The following is a 23,615-nucleotide window of genomic DNA, read 5'->3' as shown; positions in this document are numbered from 1 at the left end:
CCCCCCGCATGAGCCTGGTTATCAGATACAGGCTGGTGTGCTGCCGTGGATCATTAAAGCTCCTTATTATGGAAACACCCAATCTGTTTTTTTCTTCCAATTTTGATTAGTTTCACGATGGCTTGGCCTGGACAGTCACTGGGATGATTCAGTTGGTTTTCTACTCCAAGGCTCGTGTGAACCAGCAGCCTGGTGCCACCACGGCTCTGCTTGAGATTTGGTTATCACTGCAGCGCTGGGCAAAGGCCCCTTGGTGACCCTGCCTATGTGGGCAAGTGGGGCTGGCCAGACCCCAGGGGCCTCCTGGCCTCTCCAGCAGCTTTCTTGGGGAGCAGCAGGCACCTCCTGCTCACTGACCTTCCCAGCACTGCCTGCCAGGTGTGGGAGGGCGCCCCTCCTCTTCTGCTGCACTTTCCAGCCCCAGGAGGGTCATTATGCTGACTGCGATCTGCAGGGCCTGGGGATCCTCCTGGGGTTTTCTTGAATGAACCTGGGGAAGGAGGTTGGGTCCAGGTTGAGGCTTCTTGGACCCATCTTACTCAGCTGGAGGGACGTTTGTTGTCCCTGGTGTTCCTGGAGCCCAAGTCTCACACACCCCCCGGGGCTGCTTGCTGATTGCCATTGCTCTGAGTGCCCAGCCAGAGGGAGGCCAGGCCTGCTGGGGATTGTTCTCATAGCCTGAGCCACACACTGGGAAAGCAGCTCTCGTCACATGATCGCACCACTGCATTGAATCCACACTGTCACCCCGTGCTCGCTGATTGATGGGGAGGGGGACAGGGAGGGGAGACAGTTTTGGCTGTTCTGGGTCCTTGGATCTGGCTAGGAAGATGGCATCTGAACCTCGAGATGTTTCACAACTCCCAGAATCTAGTGGGTCTCTGTTGGCTTGCTTGGGGGCTGTGGGGTCAGAGCTATGGGTCCCAGTGGAGGGTTTGGGTTGTCACCACAGAGCAGTGGGAGACCTTGATGGAGTGTCTGCCATGTGGCCCACTCTACCTTGGGCCAGCAACTGAGGGACCATTCCCACCCAGCTGGCTTGAAGGTCAGTATTCACCTGAGGAAGAGGTTGTCACCTGAACCACCTCTGACACAGCTGGTGTCATGCAGTGACATAATGTTGGCTGTCAGGTGCCATGGGAGGTGGAACTGGGACATCTCAGCCTCAGAGAAAGATCCGTGTCTTGGGGTGACTGCAAGGTCAGCCTTGAGGAGCCTGCTGCCCTGGGTCACAGACCATTCCTCCCAAGGTGGAGACGGCCACACAATCTGCCCATTGTGTACTGAGACCATGCCAGGCCCAAGCGGGTGGGGCCTGGAATCACTCTTCCTGCTGCTGGAGTTGTGATCATTTAGTGCCCTAGGCTGGCTGCAGGCACTTTCCCATGCGGAGAGGAAGCCTGGACCCCAGGCAGACCTGCTACCCATTACTCCCCAGGGGCAGGGATGATCTTGGTGCAGCCCAGGTGGTGGGTGGCTGGAGAGGGTGCCCTGAAGCCTGAGCCCAGGCCAGCTTGCTGTGTGTGTGTGGACACTGTTTTGCAGCTCAGAGCATGTTGGGTTTCAGAAATAGAAATGGTTATTAATACATTTCCCGAAGTTGTAGAAAGAACTTCTGTGCACATTTTCTTTAGATTTCTTAGTTTTATTGACATCTTTGGATAATTCTGTGTTGTTAGGGGTTGCCCTCTGCCATCCAGAATGTTTGGTGGCCTGCCTGGCTTCTGTGGATTCTACCCACTAGAGGCTAGTAGTGCGCTTGCCCCATGCCTCTGTTTTGACCACAATGGCTCCAGATGTGCAGATGTTGGCTGGCACCCTGGTTGAGCGCTGCTGTGCTTTTTTTTTTATTGGCCTGCACTGGGGATTGAACCCAGGGCCTTGTGCATGCGAGGCAAGTGCTCTACCAACTGAGCTATATCCCCAGCCCCCTGCTATGCTTCTTGAGGGAGGACTTCAACATCCCTGAGAGCCGGGGTGGCCTGGAGAGTTGTTCCTGTCACAGGCATCCATGCTGGGGCCCCATGCATCAGGCTTCAGCATTGGGATCTCAGCCCATCTTGGGCTTCTTTTCATCCGTAACGCTGGCAGCAGAAAGGGCACCCTGTTTTCCATTTTCCTCCTGGGTTGTGTCGGGACGTGACTTCCTGACTTGTTTCTATGCTGCCTGTGTCGGCTGCATGCTACAATAAAGCCCAGTGTGGTTTCCTTGAACTTCACGTAGTGAGTCACGTTGCCACCTCAAGCCAAGAGTACAGCTAGCTGGTAATTACATGCTGCTGCTCTGCTGACCTTGGTCATCTGAGGATGGACAGAGGATGTCCTCTGAGCTCCTAACTGTGCATCTGTGCAAGGTGGGTCTCTGCTCCCTGCTTCAGGCCTCCACACCCCGTGCTCTCAGTCTCCCCATAGATTGGTGAGATCATTCATCAACTATTAGGTCCATTCATTTGTTCATTCAGCAGATCTTAGCTGAGCACTCTACGTGGACATAGCCCCTGACTTTGTTGTATTCACGTGTGAGCACATGCGTGTTGGGGAACAGGGACGAAGCAGACAAAACACCAGTGTACTGAAGAGAAATAACACAGCCTCAGTTACGTGAAGAACTTGGAGGAAAGAAGTCAGGGTTGTGGCAGTGGGAGGTTCTCGACACTGGTCCTCCCTGAGGAGCTGACACTTGAGCTGAGGCCTGAAAAGATGGGACAGAGCCCGTCCTGGTAAGGGGAGACTCGGGCAGGTGGAGGGGGCAGCCTATGGGAGACCCTTTGGAGGGCAAGTTGCAGAGACCCAGGATCTGGAAGACCTGTTGCGGCTGAGCATAGTCCACAGTGGGCTGGAGGGAAGGCAGGGCCCAGATTGACCCTGTACTATGGTATCTGAGGAGTTGTGGGCAGCTCCTTTGGACAAGTGACATCACGCCATGTCCTCTCTCTGATGACCCTGATTGAACCACAAAGTGCCATTTTCTACTTTCTACACTCTGAAGAGGAAGAGGCCTTGGGCCGTGGTGGGGATCGGTGGCAGGCTGCTGCCTCCCAGGGAGCTTGCTGCTGCTGGCTAGGGATGGGCCACCGAGGGCAGCAGGGTTCCTAGCTGCAGCTCCAGCCACTGCTGGCTGTGGTACATCTCTCTGTTTCCATCAGCCAGAGCCTGCTGGGACCTGGGAGGTCTGGGTGGCTGTGCGCAGACGTGCAGAGCCTGGCCCTGGGGCCTGAGTGACCCTTGGCTGTCCCAGAGTTCTACGCACCACTGACTGCACACAGTTCCAGTTAGTGACCTCCCCACCCCCACCCCCGCCCCAAGCAGGGAATCCCTGTGGCCTGGCTGTGTGTCTGCTTGTGAACTGGTCCGAGCCCTGGGTGAATAGGGCAGGGGAGCCTGTGACTGCCAGGAGGTCTCTGCTGGGGGACCAGCAGATGTGGGCCGTGGGCAAGGGTGGGGGCAGGGGTTCCCCCTGGCATGGGCTCCCCCTGGCATGGGAGTACGTAGGAATGAAGGACTGCTGCGGTGGAGCACACTCAGCGTGACCTGGGACCAGGCTCCCCTTTCCTGTCTTCTTCGCCTGGCACAGCTGTTGGCTGTGACAGTGGCCAGGTGACCACCCTGACGGCCTGTGGTCTACGAGTAAACAACCCATGGCCTCCATTCCGTGAGGCCATGCTGCCCCAGGCCCACGCCGGTGTCGCACCAGGGCCCTTGCGGGCTCTACAGGCCGCATGTGGCCTCTGTCTTCTAGTCATCTGGAGGACCTGATTAGTTCTGTGCCCAGTGCTGGGAGAGAGAGCACCGGACATCCGTCAGGTGAATAGCCTAGGCTGTTGCCTTGCCCTTCTCCCGCCGGAGAGGGTGGGAGCAGTTATAAGTTCAGCGCTGGGCTCCGGGGACAGAAAGGAGGTATTGTTTTCACTGGGGTCCTGGGGGTGGGGAGGGATCTGCTGACTCATAATAGCCTTCAGTTCCTGCCCAGCCTCCCCGTCCACACAGGGTTAGTTTTCGGCTGGAGCCACATTTTTCCTGGGCTTTTCTCTGGCTCTTGAACACCAGTCTCTCCCCTACAGCCTGTTTCTCCCAGTCCAAGCTCGCACTGCTCACAGGTGGCTGAGGGTGGTTTGTGACATGGTGATGCCTCAGGCCACTTGGGTGGTGACCTAGGTGGCAGTTGTGGCTCGCCTCTTTCTTTGGGCTGGGGTGCCTGTGCCCGGGAGGCCCTGCTGTCCTCCTGGGTGCTCAGGCCCCAGCCCTGTGCCTTCCCTCATCTGGAATGGAGGCCCCCCCCCCCCCACCTGCTGGTGGCATTTATTCTGGAGGCAGGGCCTGTTGCTCCAACCTCCCCAGGGCCTTTTGAGTCCTTTCCTCTAAGGCAGTTCTCTTTGCCACCTGGAAAGTGACATGCTATTGCTGGCTTCTAAGAAAATATCCTGTGCCCTTCCTGGACGTCCCTGTGCTCCACTCATCTTTTCCAACTGAGTCTTTCAGGCACTGATGCCGAGGGCCCTTAGACATGGGTTTCCTGGTGGCATCTGTGTGGTCCTAGGCGGCAGCTCTGGTTTGGGGGACTCTTTTACATGGAACACATTCCTGACTGGGGTCTCTCTCCTGTCCTGCTGCCCCGCCAACCTGTTTCCCTTTGGGCAGCCATTGGCTTCAGGGGCTATGAGCCTTCTCAAGACTTCTGGGTGCTGAACATGGTCTCCCTTTGCCACGCAGACCCACTGGCCTGGGAAGTGGCCGAGCGTTGGCCCCCACAGCGCCCTCTGCCTTTCAGCAGTGCCTTGAACGGCCTTAGCCACCTTTGCTAACAAGGCTCTGCCAGCGAGCACTTAGGATGTCTCTGATCACATTTTAGAAGCATGTCCTAGCGACCACCCAGCAACACATGAGGAGTGAACCCCAGGGGTAGAACTGCCGAGTTCGCACATTGTTTATTTTGGCTGTGGCCTGGTTTCCTCCACAAAACCTATACGGGTTCTGCACCTGCCTTCCATGTGCTACCTCCTCTGTTTCTGAATAGCTTATGTTGGCCCAGAATTGCCATGTGTCAGAGGGGACCAGGTCCCTCCAGTCTCTTCTCTTGCCTGTTGGTTATACCTCTGGACACTCAAGGCCCCAGAAAGGGCAGTGCTGGCCTCATCAGCTTGTCTGGGTCACCTTGCTCCTGACTGTGCTCTCGCACTCAGGCTGGCCTCTATTCCACACCCTTGTGCTGTTGGAGTCTGGCCATCCCAGCCTGAGCTCCCAGGTTAGTAAGGGGGCTGAGGAGCAAACAGCCTGGGGTAGATGGTGGTTTTCTTTTCAGCTCTACCAAATCAGAGACAGTATTGTGCTCAGGGTCAAGGCAGCCTGTCAATCCTGCAGTCCAGACTCTTGGGTTGGTTTGTCTCTAACTGTTTCTCCTGCCCTTGGCCTTACTTAACCTTCCCTTTTGAGACTTATGTCTACGCCAGCTGTGAGCCTCCTTACAGGTCCTCAGGTGTGCTAGGGTGCCTTTCCCCAAGGCTTTCTTTAGCTGTCCCCTCTGCTTGGAGTGCCCTTTCTCCAGGCCCATGTCCATTACCCTCTGTGGTTCAAAAACAGTGACCTTAGGAAACTTCCTCCCCCCCAACCCTAATGACCAGATTAGTTCCCCAGCCCAGTGCATCCCTCGTGTCAACCCTCCAGACCCTGTCACCACCACCCCCCCGCACCCTAGCACATCTGCCACTCAGCAGACCCCCGGAGGGTGGTCAGCATTTACATCCAGACACATGCTCACATTCACATGCACGCATCATCACATGTTCACATGCATGCTCATACTCTTGCACACCCATGCACATTTACACACCCATTTACATGTGTGTGCACACACACAGGCTGGTCTTGTGTGCTCTGGAGACCTCAGACAGGGTGTTCAGACACGAGAGGTCTCTCCAGAATACAGCTGAGGGTTGGCTGAGGCTAGAGTGTCATGGGGAAGCTCAGCTCTCCCAAGGAGCCACTGTAGGAAAGTGGGGAAGTGGGCCGTGAGGAAAGGCCTTAGCCTGCCAGGACCGACGCCAGGGGAGAAGAGATATGGGGGACAGCCTCAGGGATGGTCGTGCCTGGGCTAGTGACTGGTCTCCCATCCCTGGCAGATCTGTGGCCTGTCCCCAGGGCATGCTTGTCTGCCTGCTGCCGCCCTCCCTGTATGGCATATGCCTGGCTGGCCACAGGTGACAGGGACCTGTGCTCTGTGAGCTCAGAAGGCTACGGCCCTGGCTCCCGCAGTGCTGCAGCCTGACCCAGCTCAGGGGCCCAAGAGCTTTTTGTTTGTGCGGTCATCACATCCCAGAACTGGAGCACCTCGGGCGGAGGAGGCAGAAAGGACATGGTGGGTGCTCTCGCCCTCATTGTGCAGATGGGAGAACTGACGGCGGTGCAAAGTGGCTTCCGGAAGCACATGTGGCTGCTCCAGGACTTTAGCCCGTTCTGGCCTCAGCTTGCACATTGCCTTGTGTGGGGATTGGGTGGGGCCGGGCCCAGGCCACACTGCAGAGCAGGTCTGGCACCCAGATTGTGCTGTTCAGGCCAGGGCTTCCTTTTTAGAAAAAAGTTTATTGAAGTGTAACACATGCATGAAAAGTGTAGATCTCTAAATAAGCTTGGTGGGTTTCCACCAGCCAGGCCCACTGTGTACTGCTCTGGATTGGGTAGTGCAGAGCTGCCCACCCCCCAGCCACTCGGGGCTCCCTGCTGTGCTCTGCTCTTCCTCCCCCACCCCCACCCCCACCNCCGGCATCTCCTGCCTTCTGCATGTGGCCCTTTCAGAGAATTGGCAGCCAGGCTCTGTGTTGGTTTCTTTTGCTGGGTAACAAGTTACCTCAAATGTGGCAGCTAAAAGGCACATGTTTACCATCTCTGTAGGCTGGACACCCTGGTGCTGGCCAGGGTTGCATCTCGTCTGAGGCTTGACCAGGAGATTTGCTTCCATCAGGTTGTCTGCAGAATCTGTTTCCAGGAGGGTGGGCTCTTGTCTACTGTAGTGTGAACATCTGTAGTTTGGAAGCATGTCGCAGGCCTCACCCTTACTCTGGGGGAGATTATAAACTAGAGCCAGGTGGTCATGGAGCTGGATGGACTGGTGGGAGGGAAACCCTTCCTTGGCCTGTGGCCACACTACCTGTGTGGAGTGTCTGCCCTCCCTCATAACATCCTTCTGTCCAGGGTGGGGTCAGGAACCTTCGTTTCTGGGAGGAAAGAAGGAAGCTGGTCACCATACCAAGAGACAGCCTCCGACATACTCGAAGTTCTCCAATCCTTGCTCTGCAGTGTCTTCCGACCTGGCCCCCACATCGCTGTGGGGATTCTTCTAAGACTCGCCTCTGGTCCTGCATTGCTCCTGCAGTTTCCCTGTGGCTCCCTTCTGCCTTCAGGTCCCCATGCAGCGTGCCTACAGAGGCCAGCAGTCTGGCACTTGGCTCATGGCCCTGTGTGTGGCACCTTGGCTGCCCTGGAGAGTGGGAGCTCCCTGCAGGCAGCAGGGCAGGCTTGCTCGTGTGAGCTTGCATCAGCTGCCATGTGGGTGCCCAAGAGATGTGACTGTCTAGAGGGCCACCTCTCCTGGAGCAGACCCTTGGAGACCTCTGCAGAGGAGATCCCTTCTCCAAGCCTGCAGGAGGTCTGGACAGCTCCGTCTTCCTCTCTCCCCTGTCCCCTTGCTGGCTCCGGCTCCAGTCCTCTGCCTGCTGCTGCAGACCTTCCCGACCTGCTTGTGCACAGAGTTCTTCAGCATTTCAGTTTCAAACAGTCTTTGTCTTCCTGAGGTTTAAAGGCACTTTAGTCACGTTACCTGTGTTTCAGTGGGTGATGAGATGCACCACAGAGGCCTCAGCTTGACATCGTCATGGTTGATTTTGAATCCTGGCAAAACCCCAGCTAGTTATTTTTGACCTTGAACCAGTCACTTCACCTTTCCAGGGACTTGATTTTTTAATTTGTAAAATGGGAATAAATGGATGTTTGCTCTGTAGACCACAAGGTTGCCCTGAGAGACAGATGCAGTATTTTGGGTGTCTGCCTCATGAATGGTGCTGTACTTGCCCCCACATTGGGTCATCAAGATGACCTACGACGTGCATGCCCGAGGAGCTGTTCTGTGGTCCGTTGGACTACCACAGCTAGGTATTTAGCACAGGAAGTGAACAGCAGTGCACACAAACCCTTACACAGGCTGCTCACAGCAAGGTTATTTGTAATAGCCAAAAAGTGGAAACCAACCAAATATCTTTCAAGTGATGAATAGATATACAAAGCGTGGTGCATTCATAACATAAAATATTTGGTCATAAAGAGAGATGAGATGTTGATTCTTTCTGTGTGAAGTATGAATGAATCTTGAAAACATTTGAAAGCAAAAGAAGCCAGTCACAAAAAAACACATATTTTGATTCTATTTATATGCACTGTCCAGAATAGGCTGATCTATAGAGACAGAAAGTAGATCCATGGTTTCCGGGGCTGGGAGGAATGCAGACGTTGAAACTGATAGCAAAAGGGTGTGGGGTTTCCTTTTGAGATAATAAAAATATTTTAAATTGTGCCGATTATTGCACAACTCTGTTAATATGCCAAAGCCCTGGAATTGTAAACTTTAAGTGGGTAAATTGCATGGCATGTGAATTACATCTCAATAAAGTTCTAGAAGGTATGAACTACTGCAGTCTCCATTTCACAGGTGAAGCCCAAACTTAGGGAGGCCCAGAATGGCATGTGAGGAAGGTGAGAGGCCTGGTGGCCCCAGCTCCTTGGCCTGTCTGCTCTTGGCAGCACTGCCCCGCTCTGAGAGAAGGGGGTGGTCCCTTTCCTACCTCCCAGCTGCCCCTTTCCCCACATGAGAGCTTCCCAGCCCTGGATGGAGGTCTCCCGAGCCCCGTGGGCAGGCCTTCTGCTCCAGGGTCATTAGTGGAAGGTGGAACTGGCCACTGGTAAGGGGGAGCGGGAGTTTGGGCCCAGCAGAACCACAGCTGGGACCTTGTCTCTGACCAAAACCTGTCAGCTCTCAGGGTCCTGAGGGAGATGGGAGAGCCCTGCCACTCTCTCAGTGCTGTCGAGGGGCCCACAAGCCTGTGAGGTGCTTCAAGACCTGTAGGGGCTTCAGGGTGTGCCCAGCACCCGGCTGGGTCAGTGCCTGGGCATCTCTGCCAGGCAAGGCCGCACACAGGTCCTGCTGCTCAACGCCAGGCCTTTGACTCACGGAAGTCTCTGTTCTGGTGGTGTCTAGTTGTCCAGCCTTTCCTTCTCTGGCTTGTGATTTCAGTATCGTAGCTCAGAAAATCCTGTTTACTTCAAGGTCCCAAAGATCTTTGCCATTGTTTTCTTCTAAGAGTTTTATAGTTTTAACTCTTAATCTTAGGATTAATTTTTTATATTAAAAGAAGTGGTGCTCAAAAACCATTTCGTCCAGCATGGTGCCTATAGCAAGCCCAGCATAAGCGCCAGCTCGTTTGTTTTTAAGTTGTCCCTGGTGATCGTTATGATTATTTTTATCATGATTATTATTCTTTTGTGCTTCCCATCTGAACAGCTGCCTCCTGTTCCTTCTAGAAAGATAGTGCCGGTGTTCACATCCAGTCTGGCACAACCAGGGGTGGGGGGTAGGAGAAGTGGAGGACCTAGTTGCCCCTTGCCCAGTTTTTGCAGACTTCATTTTAGAAAGGAGTCATGTGGGTGAGGAGAGAGCGAGCTGCAAGCTATTCTAGGGCCACGCTGTGTCTTATCCCCCAGCTTGGGTTCAGGCTCCTTCCCTCTGCACTCACCTGCTTCTCCCTCTACGCCCTGCCCCTCCTGAGAATCCAGAGGGCAAACCCCCCCAGTGAGGACCTCTCCTGCCTCTGGGAGGAGCCGGTGACCCCTCCTGCCTGTGTGGTAGACTTGGTGGTATGGTGGGTTGGTGGACTCCTCTGCCTGGCCACACTGTCCCTGGAGGGCACAGGCTGGGCTTCTTGGGTCTGGGATTGTGTGTGCTCCAGGCATAAGCAAGAGGTTAGCACAGGCCAGGACAGCCCGGTTTCCTGTCCCAAGGTCAGAGCTGGCCTGCTCTTCCATCTGCTGGGCAGGGCAGGGCAGGGCTGGCCCAAGACCTTAGGTGTGGCTCTAAGAATTTGTGTGTTACAGAACCACGAGAATCCTTCTCTATATCCACCCACTCCTTCCACGTTGGAGAATCCTCAACACCCACAGTACTCCCCGCGATGGCTTTATTCAGACTCAGGCTTACCTAAGGCATCTCAGAGACTTCACTCCAGGATCTTGTTCCCAGACAGACAGCGGCAGAGGTGGGACTTCTGGCAGCATCTTCTAGATGAGAATAAAGCCTGCATCTCACACCTTCCTCACTTCCTGCCTGCAAGGACCACAGAGGAAAGGGTATCTCTGATGCTCCTCTCAGCCCTCATTTGGCTTAGATTCTCAGAGGAGAAGCTTGACCCCTCTAGCCCCACAGAGCCCTGGTGCCCATGTTGGTATTGTCTTGCAGGCCCCTGGGAGCTTGGGCCTGGGAGGGCACCAGGTCATCTCTGCCCCCTCATCCCTGCAGCAGTCCCTTCACCACCCCTCCTGGTGCCGCGGGCCAGACTGTGCCGGCCTGTGTGAGGCCCTGCACTTCCGCTTCCAGGAGCCCGCTCTGGCCCTCGGGGAGCATGTTTGCTGTTTGCTATGGAGACGGTTTGGGCCTTTTCTTCCAGCAATTTGTTTGGTAATTCTAAGAGACTTGTGAAAAATGCATGAGGCCTTCAGTACAATAGATAAACTGAAAAGCCTGGGAGAAACTCCATTTGTGGCTGGCAGGCTAGTGACAAAGCCCCTCGCCCACTCTGTGGCCTCCCGGGAGAGGCGGTGCTGGAGCGACTGTCATCCTGATGCGTTCGTGCAAGTTCCGGAGCTTACGGGCACTTGCTTGGCAGACATTTTTCCCTCTGGTTTCTCATGACCCTTTTCCCCACTGAGTTGTCTTAAACTTACGTGCTGGGTTCTCTTGAATCTTGAAAGGTCACCACCCTGGTGCATAAAGTGGGACCAGCGTCAGCGCTGTTTCTCAGCAACTGGCGGATCCTCCTCGCAGGCTCTTTGTGGGGGAGGGGGAGCACGCCAGTTGTTCTTAGCAGCCTGGGTTGCCGGGGGAGGACCAGCCTGACCCAGCATAGTGAGCATCTGATACTGAAGGAGGGGAGAGAGTATGTGTGTAACCCTGCTGTCACCGCCATGCCTCCCGCAAATGGCTGTCTCTCCCACTCCAGAGCAGCCCGCAGCCTCAGAGGAACTAGAGGAACCCCAGACCTTGCTCCTGGAGTTCCTCTAGTGGGAGACTTGCCCATCTCCAGTTTTGTCTTTTTGAGGACCTCCGCGGTCATCTTCAGTAACTTCTTAAGTCCCTGTGAGGAAATAGAGGCCCTGAGGAGCCCAGCACCTGCCGAGAGATGCACCGAGGTGGACGACACTGGGAGCCTGGGTCTCTTGCTGCTGGCCATGTGCTCTTCGTATGGCATAGGCTCTGCCTGGCTCGTGGGGAGTGGGGGCGGGAGGGTGCTTCCAGGCCCTGGCCCAGAGCACGACCTTGTTGGCCAGGATCACAGAGCAGTGGGCACCAAGTGTGGAAGGCTGCAGCCTGCGTGAGGCCCAGCATAGCCGGCACTGCCAGCTGGCTGAGGGGCAGCCTTTTCACATGAGTGTGTTGCTGTGGTCTCATGAGGTGGGTCTCGGGAGGGACAAGCTCTGGTGGAAGCCGAGACCTGGTTTGCAAGAGCACAGTGGTGAAGGAATGGTGCCCAGAGGGTAGGTGCCGGGAAACGCCCCAGAGGAGAGGTGGGGGCTCCTCGGCAGGCTCTTGGGTGAGGAGGAGGCTGTCGGGAGGGAGGCTTGAGGGTAGCTCTGGATAATGCCTCCTTAGGCCGCCGCTCAGCTTGTCCCTGAACCCCATGTTGGTGGGACCTGGGCATCCCACGTAAGCTGCCTGGCCCACTTGGCCTGAGCAGCTGGCAGCTTGCCCAGTTGACCTGCTGACGGTTTTGTCTTCAAGGAGGGGAAGCAGTAGGTCCACAGCACAGGTTTGCCGAGAGGAACCCAAGAGTAAGCTGAGACAGGAACGCCAGGCCTCCCAGCAGTGCCCTGGCCACCACCCAGGGCCCGAGGGGATTGTGGCATCCAGAGAAAGGATCCTGTAAACCACACGCCCTGGTGTGGAACACTCAGGAAGTTGGTATGGACCTGCTTTTGAGTCAAGTGCTCTCAAAAAGATTATTAGAAACCAAAATGGGTTCATGGGGAAAAAATCCCAAATGGATCTTGCTTTTTGTTTGTAAGATTTACCAGTAGGGCCGGGATTGTGGCTCAGTGGTAGAGCGCTTGCCTTGTGCACGTGTGAGGCCCTGGGTTCGATCCTCAGCACCACATAAAAAAAAATAAATAAAGATATTGTGTCTACCTACAACTAAAAAAATATTTTAAAAAATAAAGATTTACCAGTGAAGAAGACTTGGGTGGTGCTCCCTGCTGACCTCACTGACCCTCCAGGTGGTGTGCTGGCTGAGTGGGGAGAACCCCGAGGGAGGAGGGGCCACAGGGGACAAAGTGAGCTGGCGTGGTATAGCCAAGTACTGTGAGCTAGGGGCCTTCCAGCTCGGGAAGCCTGAAGCCTGGTCCAGGTGTTAGTAGCTGTTGTTCCCGAGGCACTGAGGGGCATCTGTCCACCCCTCGCCGTGCTCCTGGTGCTCATGGGCACTCCTTAACATGTGCCCACGACACTTCAGCTGTGTGTCTTCGTGTGGCCTTTCTCTGTGTCCCGATCTCTGTCTCATTTATAAGGAAGTCGGCGATCAGGCCCACCCATGTGCAGTGGAACCACTTCCGAAGCTATCACTTCTGGAGACTGTTTCCAAACAAAGCCCCACGCACAGGACGAAGAGGGGTAGGAGCAGAACATGTGCCTAGGGCACCGTTCAACCCGCCACAGCGGGAATGGACTTCCGCCAGGCTCAGGCTTTTCCAAGACCCTCGCCTTCTCTCCCGCATTCCATGATGTTGTCTTCAGAATCAAAGGGTCTAAAGAGCCAGAGAGGAGCAGGCTTTTATCAGTTACTCTTGCGTTTCCATAGTGCCACCACAAAGGCAGTAGGTATTGAAGGGACGTTCCTGAGTGTTGAGTAGCCATCTGGGACACTTCTGTCCATCACTCCTTCCCACAGTTTCTCATGCCCCCAGCATCCTTCCTCTTTCCCTCTGGCCCCCGTCTCAGTGCTGGGCTGGCTCTCCTGTGGAGCAAATCAGCACGGGGATCAGATCTGGCTTCAGGTGAGGCTTTATCCAGGGGTCAGACAACTTGACCAGACCTGGTTGCTCTTCTAATCCTCAGCTATTTTCTGAGCTTAAGCCTTCAACAGGCCTTGCCTTCAGTTCCCATGGTGATTGCTCACAGCTGCCCAGTCTCCATGTGTCCACCTTCTTCCTAAAGCTGAGGACATTCTTATCCTACCATTCCCCGGCATGACCCCCTGAGCCTGCCTGATGGGACAGGCTCAGGATCATCCCTCTTCTCCTGAGCCAGTAGCCCCATGCTGGGATGCACTGATTGGTCACACCAGAGTCATGTGATGGGGGAGGGACAAGAAAGGGATGGGTGAATTTGTGCCTGTCTCCTTGCCGTGGCCCCAGCCTGCTTTCTAACCAGGATCTGCTTTCCTTCCAGGAATACATTGATGCCCATCCTGAGACCATTGTCCTGGACCCCCTCCCTGCCATCAGGACCCTGCTTGACCGCTCCAAGTCCTATGAACTTATCCGCAAGATTGAGGCCTACATGAAAGGTACAGACGTGTGCTCAGCATCCGTGGCTCGCAGCCCTGCCTTGTGGTCACAGGTGGCCATTGCGTGGGAGGGGAAGGGGTTGTGTCTTTTTAAGCACTTTGGTGCAGGAAGCAGTTGAGTTCCTGGGCGCAGTCATTCTGGGGAAGTCCTTCCTCTCCCTGCTCTCACTCGGGGTGCTATTTGGGAGAGGTTTCTGTTTGCTGTTCTGAACCCTTGGGGTTCACTTCATGCTGTGATCAGGGAGTAGGATTCCAGGGCCAGTGGAGTTATGCAGCCCGACCAAGGATTCCAACAGAAATGAAGGGCCTTCATCACCACACACAGACAGGCAGCAGGCAGCACACTTCACGGGCGCACTCTGCTGGCGGGCGGGAGCCTGCCCCCTGGGTGTGGAGCTTCCCCCCTGGGTGTGGAGCTTCCCCAGCTGCAGGCTCTTGTCCCCAAGGAGCCCCCCTCCCTATTCCCGCCCCTCAGGGAGCAGAGCAGCTCCAGGGAAGCCCAGACAGCCTCTTAAAGCTGAGTGTCCGCATGCAGGAGACTTTTTGGAGAATTGAGCTCATAACAGCTTCCTAGTTCTCTCTTCTGGGCTCTGGTCCCTGCTGGGACTGTTGTTTAATTTTTAAGGAAAAGTGCTTTGCCTGGGCTTGGGGGCTACGTAAGGATTCATCCTGGCATCAGGAGAGGCGGCCTTCTGTCCCCAGCCACACAGACCTCCATTGCGCCTTGGCTTCCTTGAACCCTGACCTGCTTGTTTCCTGTTATGGTGGGACCAGCAGGCGCAGTTTGGTTCACAGGGCTGGAGACAGCCTGTCTGCAAGGGGACTGTCACAGAACTATGGGGGTGGCATTTGCTAGATATGCACCCTGTGCTCTTGGGTTGGGCAGCCTCCTTTCGTTGTCTCTTTCAGTGCTTTTTGGTGGGCACAGTGGTCCTGCCCATTTCACACAAGTCATGGAGGCTATGTAAGTTAGCTTTTTGTTACTGTAACAAGATACCTGAGACAGGCTACCTTTATAAAAGTAAAGAAGTTTATTTAGCTCATAGTTTTGGAGGCTGAAAAGTCCAACCAGCATATTACAGATTCTGGCAAGGGCCAGAACTTGGCTTTGTCACTTTATCGTAGGTGACAATGGTGGGAGCAGGCAGGAACAAGCAGATGGTAACATCTTGAACCAGGAGCAGAAAGAGCTGATTTGGGTCAGGTTTGCTCCTTTCATAAGAACTCTCTCACAAGAATTACCCAGGGGTGACAGGAGAACCGGCTCACACCCCAGTGACCTGAGGACCTCCTGCAGGCCCTACGCCCTACAGGTTATCCTCCCTCTCAGAACCACCACCCGGGGACCAAGCCTCCAATCCCATGAACCTTTGGTGGGAGTGGAGGGGCACAAGCCATCGCAGGGTCTGGCAGCTTGGCAGGTGCACTGACGTCACACAGCCTGGGCCAGCAGCTAGCCAGGCCCCTAGCTCCTGCCTCCCATCCAAGGCCAGAGGGTCCTGGTCCTGAGAGATGGTGATCCTCAGGTCTCTAAGGACACGCTCTGGGAAAGGGCTGGGTGCCAGCCCCATGTCCTTGAAGGGGTCTGGGGGCTGTTCCTGGGCGCCTGACACTGACAGCCTGGTGTGCAGCCTGCAGAGACTCCCTGGGGCCCCCTCGTGGGCAGGGTGCCTCAGCACCATGGCAGCAGCCTCGCTCCCTGGGCCTGGAGTGGTTTATTTCCCTTTCCTGGTGGGTATAGAAACCAAGATGGGGATTGGTTCTGGAATCAGCCTCTTCCCGAAGACGTGCTTACTGGACACTGGATAAAGGGGCAAGAGAAGAGCATTTGACATGAAACGGCCAACTGGAGGAGGCAGATGGCAGGTCTGCAGCCACCTCTGATGTCCACGAACGTCCCAGTAGAAGTGGACAATTCAGAGAAAGTGCCACAAGGGACTTTTTCAGAGTAAAACGCGGGCTTTGGAGGGAGACAGATTGAAGATGGGCCCCAGTCTGGGCTTCAGCTGGCTCTGTGTCTTGGACAAGTCACTTGACCTGGCCCTACCTGGGTTCTGGAAAACGTGGATAACAAGTGGCTCCTCCTAAGGTCCCAGGGTAGGATAACTGGGACAGTGTCTGTGGAGTCGTCTCTTGCTGTGTGGCCCATGGGGGCACCTGGGGATGCTTTGGTTTCTGCTTCTGCTGTAGTGGCAGGGCCCAGGCCCTGGGTTGTGTCCCACAGCCAAGGACAGATTTTCACAAGTTGAAAAGCAGGACTGGTGGGGGGCGGGGGTGGGCAGGGTGAGCCGGGGTCTGGGGCGCACGCGTGTGCAGTGGTCAAGGAGCAGGAGCCTGCTGGTGAGGCTCGGCTGCGGCACACAGTAGAGGGTACCTACCGGGTGGCAGCAGGGAGCCCTAGCCTGCTTGCGGGGCTCTGGAACTTGGTCTCTCCTGAGCAGTAAGGAGTCACTCCAGTTCTGCTGGGGCTCTGGAAAGCTCATGGCTGCCGGGTGGAGCCTGGATGTAAGTGGCAACGTCTTGCAGTGAAGGGGCGGAGACAGAAGAGGTCTGCGCAGGACGCGTCCGGAGGGCAGCCACCCCAGCCGGTGGGATTGCCAAGGGAGGTGGACCAGGACCAAGGTGCACGCTGCCTCCCCTGGGCTTGGTGGTTGCTCCCGGGCCTTCCCTGAGTCCCATGGGAAAGCTGACTCCAAAAAATCTTGGGGCCTGTGGCCACTCCAGCAGGGACCCAGATTGGCAGTCTGTCCCCTGCACTCTCCAGGCATCTCGGGGGCCTGGGAGCCTCTGTCTGCAGTTCCTCTCATGGTGAGGTTGCTCTTCTTGTAACCCCATCTGTCCCAGGGTCTGCTTTGCTTACTGCCCTGTGCCCCCACCTGAGTCGGAAGTGAGCACTCCGGCTGCTGGCTGCACCTCCGTGTGAGTTAGTCACCTGACAGATGCTGAGCAAGGGCCCCCGTAACAAGAAGGCTCCCCAAGCCTGATCCCCTCAAGCCAATTGTTAGGATAGGCCTGTGGCCTTCGGGCTCCAAGCTTCCTCTCTGGCTGTGAGGTTCTTGTTTTCATGGATGGAGACCTGACCCTGTCCTGGGAGTGTGCTCTGGGGTGGAAGTGGGACTGCGATGTCTCCAGCTGTCTGCGGTTCTCTCATGCGAAGGTGCTCTTTTTTTAACCCCACCTGTGACGCGAGACTCGGGCGACTCAGATCCAGATGGGTTGCGCCTCCGTTCCTGTGGGGAACTTTCTCCCCACGTGCTGATGATAGCTGGGACTTGGGTGGGCAAGGCTGGGGGCCATGGCGACTTGGGCCTTCAGGCTGGGCAGTGTGGTGAGCACAGGGAGACTGACGGTTGGGCCAGAGGGTACAGTGAGGGACCTCATTCTTGGGCAGCCATTGCAGGCGCTTGAGCTGGTGAGTGAGGAGATGAGGTCTTAGACACCTCGGTGCAGAAATGGCTGGAGAAGCTTCTAACGGCCGTTTCCTTTGTTCTGTTGAGGGGTGACTGGATCCTGGACATTTGATGGTGGCCCAGACCCAGCCTCAGACTTGAGGGGCTGGTGACAGACATCTGGTGGGAAGAGCGCCAGACAGAGGCTGTTCTGCTGAACTCAAAACCCTTAACCCCAGACACTGCTCAGGAGCCACCAGATGGACTGCTGTGACGGTTGTCCCCAGGAGGCTAGTCCAGCAGGACCCGTGGGCCAGGGCTGCGCGAGCTGCACCCTGGATTTTCCTTACCGTGCTTGCTGAACCTGGCTTGTGTTCTTCCAGCAGGGCGTCCAGAGGCGGGGCCTTCCTGGAGCTCCCTCCTGCTTACCAGGGGACCAGCACTCTGGGTGGGTCTCTGCTAGATCCCCTCCCACCCCTGGCAGGTGCAGAGCCTACCTGGGAGAGGTGTCCCCAGCACCCCTGGGCCCTGCTTGCTGCTATTCTTGGAGGCATGCAGCTGTTGTAGGCTTGCTGTAAGTGGCCAAGTCACTCCTGAAGTTCCCTCAGATCATTATAGCAACCCAATGGCACCCCTTTTGTGTGGGAGAGGGGTGTGGTGAGCCTTTCCAAGCCATCAGCACCCCGGGCTGTGGTGACTCCCTGTTTTGGAGAATCCAGACTGTAGGGAAGACAGAGCGTGGGTGCTGCAGGGCTGGTCGGCTCCTGTCGGCTCTGGGAAGGAGGAGACCGCGGCTCTGACTGCCGTGTCGCATGGGGAGGATCCCTAGGGATAGCAGGCAGATGTCCCTGTCCCCCTTCTTCATCCCTGGCCTCACCTGTATGTGACCTGTGGTCAGTGCCATCCCAGTTCCATATTCCTAGAGCTCTTCCTATAACTCAAAGCCAGGAGGGGAAGCAGGGCCCTTCCTCTGCCTCAGATCTGCCAGCTTCCGGCCACCCAGTCAGCATGCAAGTGGCTGTAATAGTAGAGACCTCAAAGACGGTGGCTTGAATGGGATAGCACTTCCTTCCTCTCTTACGTGAAGGCCCAGGGGAAGCTTGTCAGCACTAGAGTGCAACAGTGGGGACCCACATGCTTCCAGCTCACTGTTCTCCAATAGTCTGGCCCTCCTGGACCACGACGGTGGCTAAACCTCCAGCCATAACGTCCAAGATCTAGACGTGAGGATGAAGAGGAAGCAAAAGGGAGCAAGCCCTAGTTATCTTTTAAGGAAGGTTCTGGAAGCTGCAGCTTGACACGCTCCTTTTCTGTTTTCATTGCACAGAATTAGTCACTTGCTGAGTTGCAAGGGAGTTGGGAAATGTGATCCTTGCTCTGCATTTTCAGCTGAAATTTGAGGGATTTCACCATGGAAGAAGAGGTAGATTGAATTTGGGGGATATCGTAGAGGCCTGCCACAGAATTGTCCAAGATGTGGCATTCTGTTTTGGGGACCTACCTGCCTTTCCCATGGGTGTATGGCATTTGGAATAACTATTCCTCCTCTGGTCAGCCAGGTGTGGCTTTAGCCTGTGACCTCAGCAGCAGTCCCCTCCAAGTAGCAGCTTGACACCATGAGGTCAGGAGGCTTCCAGTGACCTGCCCAGAGCTCCCCCAGATGACTGCTGCTGGGAGGCAGCCACCGAGGACACACCTGCGCCCACACCCACACCCACACCCACCCCACATCCACAGCCTGTTAGCAGAGACACAGGCAGCGCTGAACCTGAACGCGGTTCAGGCCAAAGGAGAGGCTGGTGACAAGCCATGGTTTGCCTGGCATTTTTTTGAGGCCAGATTGCGGGGGCAGCCCACTTGGCCACCCGGGGCCAGGATCCAGAGACTAAGGCCGAGGCTGAGCAGTTGTGGGCAAGGGTCTAGCTGCCTGAAGTGACCAAAGCTGTGTGTGAGAAGGCACCTGGGCTGTGATTGGATGACAGGGTCTGTGTCACTGTCCTTGGGGATAGCTGATCCAAGGGTCTCAGGCCCTGGCCAGTAACTAGAGAGCTCCTCCTGCACTCTGGTGACTTCAGGGTGAGGGGCAGCTCTCTTTTTCCAGAATCTCCCACACATGAGCTCTGGACGTGGCAGGTGGCCTGTCCTGGATGCCAGTCCTCCCGGGGAGGGTGCACAACACAGATCAAGCTTCTCCGCCTGTGGTTTTATGAGAATTTAATCAGGGTTCATCTAGGAGCAGGTTTGGAAGCTGGATTGAAATTGAGTCAAAGAAAAGAACACATTTTTGAGCCTGGGAGAAATGATCCCGGAGAGCCTGGCCTTGGGGGGACATTGTGGCAGTGGTACAAGGCTCTCACTGTGGGGCAGGCTGGCTGTCCACCTCAGTGAGCTGCCTGGGCTGTGTGGGGGAGGGGACCAGGGAGGGAAGGTTGGAGGCAAAACCAGGCCCCCCCCCCCCCCCGCCCCCCGTTCTCTGCCCCACGTCATGTGGACCCCCTGAGCCACTCCTTTGCAGATCTTGGGTCACTGAGCGGGTAGGGCCACGCTGGCCTGGGTACTCCATGGTACCTGTGGGAAGGTTTGTGGCTCTTGTGCCCCCTTTTAGAGATGAGCACTGAGAGGCATCAAGCTGCCACTGGGACAGGGCCCACTACAGGCGCCTGCAGTCCCCGAGCGCAGCTCCTCACCTACATATGACTGCCTCCTGGGCCCAGCGACTGATGGGCAGGGTCCGAGGCAGAGAGGACACTGGGGGTGCTCTGTTGCCTGTGGTGCGTAACCCCAGGCTCTCATGGCACAGGGCACTGCCGGCTGGCATTGTTATTGTACCCAGGAAGTGACACTGACCAGAGAAGGTCCCTGGTACCCACTAGCTGCTCTGCTTCAGACAGCCACAGGCCTGTACCCCACACGGTCACTGGAACAAAACCCCATCTGATCCTTTGAGGGCAGCAGCGTGTTACGTGCACTGATGGGCCTGGGCTCCAACCTGGGCCGCAGGGGCCCGCTTGAGGGAATGGTGTGCCCCATCAGGGGTCTGGTGTGGGGGAAGATGAGGTGGTCCCAGGCCTGGACAAGCACCCAGAGCACGTGGCCACGAAGTAACACTGGCCCCACAAGCTGAGCAGTGAGGCAGGGCCCTTGGGCAGGGGCTTGGCTTGCGGTTCCCCCATCTGGAGCTTGAGGGATGTGTAGGAGGACACTGTCCTCATTCCCACATTGGCCACCTTCCATACCCCAGTGTGGGCAGAGGTCTGGGTCAGCAGAGCAGGAGGGTGCCTGGGCTCCACATTCAGCCCAGAAGCAGTGCAGTCGCACTCCAGCTGAGACCAGGCTGGTGCCACACCAGCATTGGGAGGCATCCCAGCAAGCTCAGGGCCCGCATGAGCCCTGTCACCTCAGGGCAGGTCAGCGTCCTCCCTCCTAGAGCTGAGGGGAAGGTGAAGTAGGCTGTGAGCCCTGGGACCAGCCCCAGCCCAGCCCTCCAGCACAGCAGGGTGTCCCTCTTTCAGAGGAGAGCCCGGACCTCAGGGTGCCAGAGCCGCCCTGCTTTCCTCCCCACCCTCTGCCAACCCCCTTGGGTGGGGCTGCTTCTGTCCCTGGCTCTGGGTCAAAGGCCGCACCTGCTGCCTGGGCCTGGAGCCAGGGGACACTCGGCTGCCACCCAGGCATCCTGTGCTGTGGGGAGTTCTCGTTCTCCTTCCCCGCCCTGCTGACCCACTGTCAGCCCTCAGAGGTCCTGTGCTGAGGTGACCTGGGGATCTTGAATGCACCCGTCCTGCTGGCCGCACACACTGAGGGCAGGGGAGCAGATCCTCAGGCCTGCCCCTGCCATCTATCCACAGGCCCAGGACCACTCATTCCCCACCAGGCCTGGTCGTTGGTGCCCACCTGCCACGGCATAGCTGAACAGGGAGACAGGGCTTCCTAGAGGAAGATGGGTAGACCTCCTGCCCAGCTCTAGTGCCCTCTCTTCTGTTACCCTAGTGTTGGAGCCTGAGCTTGGCTTTTCCTGTACAGGCCTTTGGGTCTGGCCTCCCACTGGGCCCGGGCAGAGATTCTCCATGTCTTTAAAGGTGAGGAGAGAGCCCAGGCAGGTGCCACTCAGTGCCTTCCAGCTTGGTCCAGCTCTCTCCAGGGAACCGCTCCTCCAGGGCAGCGGTGCTGTCTATAGCGGATCCATTCCTCAGGGGCACTTGGGCAAGTCGTCTAACTGCATCGAGGCTCAGCTTTCAGATTGTCAACCAGGGAGGGATAAGGATGGTGGCCCTCCCTCATCGCCCCAAGACTCCTCAGAGTATAGTCCTTCTCCTGGGTGACAATGCACCGAGGGTTTCTGAGGACCTCTGGTTGTCTTTTGTGACCTTGACATTTTGGAAGAGCCCTAACCATTTATTTTAGAGAGCGCCCCTCCATTTGGGTTTCTCGGGACTTTTAAGGATCTAGGCAGGGTCATGCATGTGGGGCAGGAGTGGCCTCCCGGAGGTGCCGAGCCCTCTGACCCACCCATCAGAGGCGACAGTGCACCTGTCTGCGCAACAGCCATTATTTGGCTACAGTCTGCAGGTTCTGACTGTAAGTTTCTGATTTCCCTTGTAGCTGTCAGATACCTTATAAGAGTCACTTTGTGGGCACCCCCACCCCAGGGTTTGCAGCACCTATTCAAGGTTCTGGCCAATGGTGTGTGCCAACAGGATTTCAAACGCTGCCCGCTCCAACTACACCTGAAAGCGACGGAACCCTGCAACTTCATAGCCATCCCTAAGGACTGGGTGGAACTTCAGGGAGCCCCAGCATACTCTCATAAACAAAGGGAAACCGAAAATAAGGACGCAGCGCGGGGCGTGTTGGAGGTGCACGGGGCCATGCGCTTCCTTGCCACAGGACTTCTCAGGGATGTCAGTGTCCGAGTGTGAACCTGCAGGGCAGGCAGGTACTGGGTCTTGCCCTGGTCGTAGAGTGCACTGATTCTTCATATTCCAGTAGAAGGAAAAAAATGGCCTGCCAGTCGTGACCTGCCAGGGACTCTGAGACAACCCAGCTGACAGCTGGAGAAACGTGAAAGACGTGCCTTAGAACCAGTGCAGCAGGGCTGGCTGGGGCTCAGTGGCAGAGCGCTGCCTGGCATGTGTGGGCCACTGGGTTCCATCCTCAGCATGGCATAAAAATGAATAAAATAAAGTTGTTTAAACAAAAGAGTCAGCGAAACGCCGCAGTCCTCAGCCTTCCCACCCTGTCTGCCGTGGGGTCCTCCTCCCACTTTTGCAGTGCTTCTGGTGAGAGGCCTGCTCAGGAGGCTCCTGAGGGCTATGCACCCCAACAATGGAATTGCACATCTTCCCTGGAATCGCCCCTTCGCCTGTGGGACCCTCACTGTTGGGGACTCTCAGATCTTCAGAGGCAGCTGCTGTTCAGTTTGATAATCCATCCTTCTGGTGCTTCTCACACTTGGCAGAAATATGTGTGCATTTAAAAAGGAAACAGAAGCAGGGCCGGGTCGCATGTTTTCTAGTAAAACTTGTATCCCCTCAGTATTCATCTTGACTTCTTTCCATGTCAGCCCGTGAAGACGAGGGAGATGAGGTCTGCCCGTTTTGATGGCAACATATTTCAGCCTATAAATGAATGAATCATAATTCATTCAAATTATTTGGGCTCATAACATTATTCCAGGTTTGTTTGGATTTTTTTTTTTTCCAACAGACAAGGCTGTACAGTAAACAGACCTCTGCATATTTCTGGAGAATTAATCCCTAGAAGTGGAATTTCTCATTTGACGATTCTAAACATTGCTCACATTGGCAGATCTCGCTGGATTGCCCTTCAAAAAGTTTGAACAAATTTTCCTCCTAATCACGCGAGTCACCTGGGGGGCATGGAATCGAGTTCATTTGTCATTACTGGCAGGATCGCCTCTTCCTGTGTTTACTCACGTTTCTTCTGCGAGTGAATGTTTGCATGGCGTTTGCCCATCTCTGCCGCATTATTGGTTTTTTCTTATTAATTAGAGCCCTTTCTGTATGAAGGAAATTGTCCCATTATTTAAAAACAAAAAAACAGGGAACCCCATCAATGCAGCAGCATCCTCCTGCTGGGCCACACTGGTATTTTCTGTCCTGCTTTTACAACAGGTTCTGCCAGAAACACTCCAAATGTTATTTTTTAAACATCTTGAAAACAAAAGGTCTGCTGCGTTTGGGGAGCTGAAGCTGAGTGGGGTTGGTGAGGCTGGCCCGGGGTCCAGAGCGGGCTGTGTGTGACTCACTGAGAATAGCTGCCGGGGAGCTAGTCCGCACTGCCAGCAGCCAGTCAGGGCTCAGGAATGTCTCTCTGCCTGGCCAGTGTCTGGCTCCTCCACTCCTGGACTTGAACATTCCAGGTGCAGTGGGCTGTCTGGCCTCACAAGACG

At 55.9% G+C, this 23,615-nt stretch overlaps 1 protein-coding gene and 1 non-coding gene across 2 annotated transcripts in view; one reads left to right on the top strand and one right to left on the bottom strand.

The window, feature by feature from the left end:
* The window catches only part of Itpk1 (inositol-tetrakisphosphate 1-kinase), a 78,435-nt gene that overhangs the window by 21,513 nt on the left and 33,307 nt on the right, over positions 1 to 23,615 (top strand). The window contains exon 3 of the mRNA XM_048799223.1: positions 13,700 to 13,817. Within this exon, the coding sequence (XP_048655180.1) occupies positions 13,700 to 13,817 (118 nt within the window). The remainder of the gene's footprint in view (positions 1 to 13,699; positions 13,818 to 23,615) is intronic.
* Trnaa-cgc lies at positions 1,852 to 1,929 on the bottom strand. The gene has a single exon. It is a non-coding gene; the product is annotated as a tRNA-Ala (tRNA).

Source organism: Marmota marmota, unplaced genomic scaffold, assembly GCF_001458135.2.
Source record: "Marmota marmota marmota unplaced genomic scaffold, marMar, whole genome shotgun sequence".
In the NCBI taxonomy this organism is placed as follows: domain Eukaryota; kingdom Metazoa; phylum Chordata; class Mammalia; order Rodentia; family Sciuridae; genus Marmota; species Marmota marmota.
The sequence above is the reverse complement of the archived record's forward strand: the minus strand, read 5'-3'. Positions and strand labels throughout refer to the sequence as shown.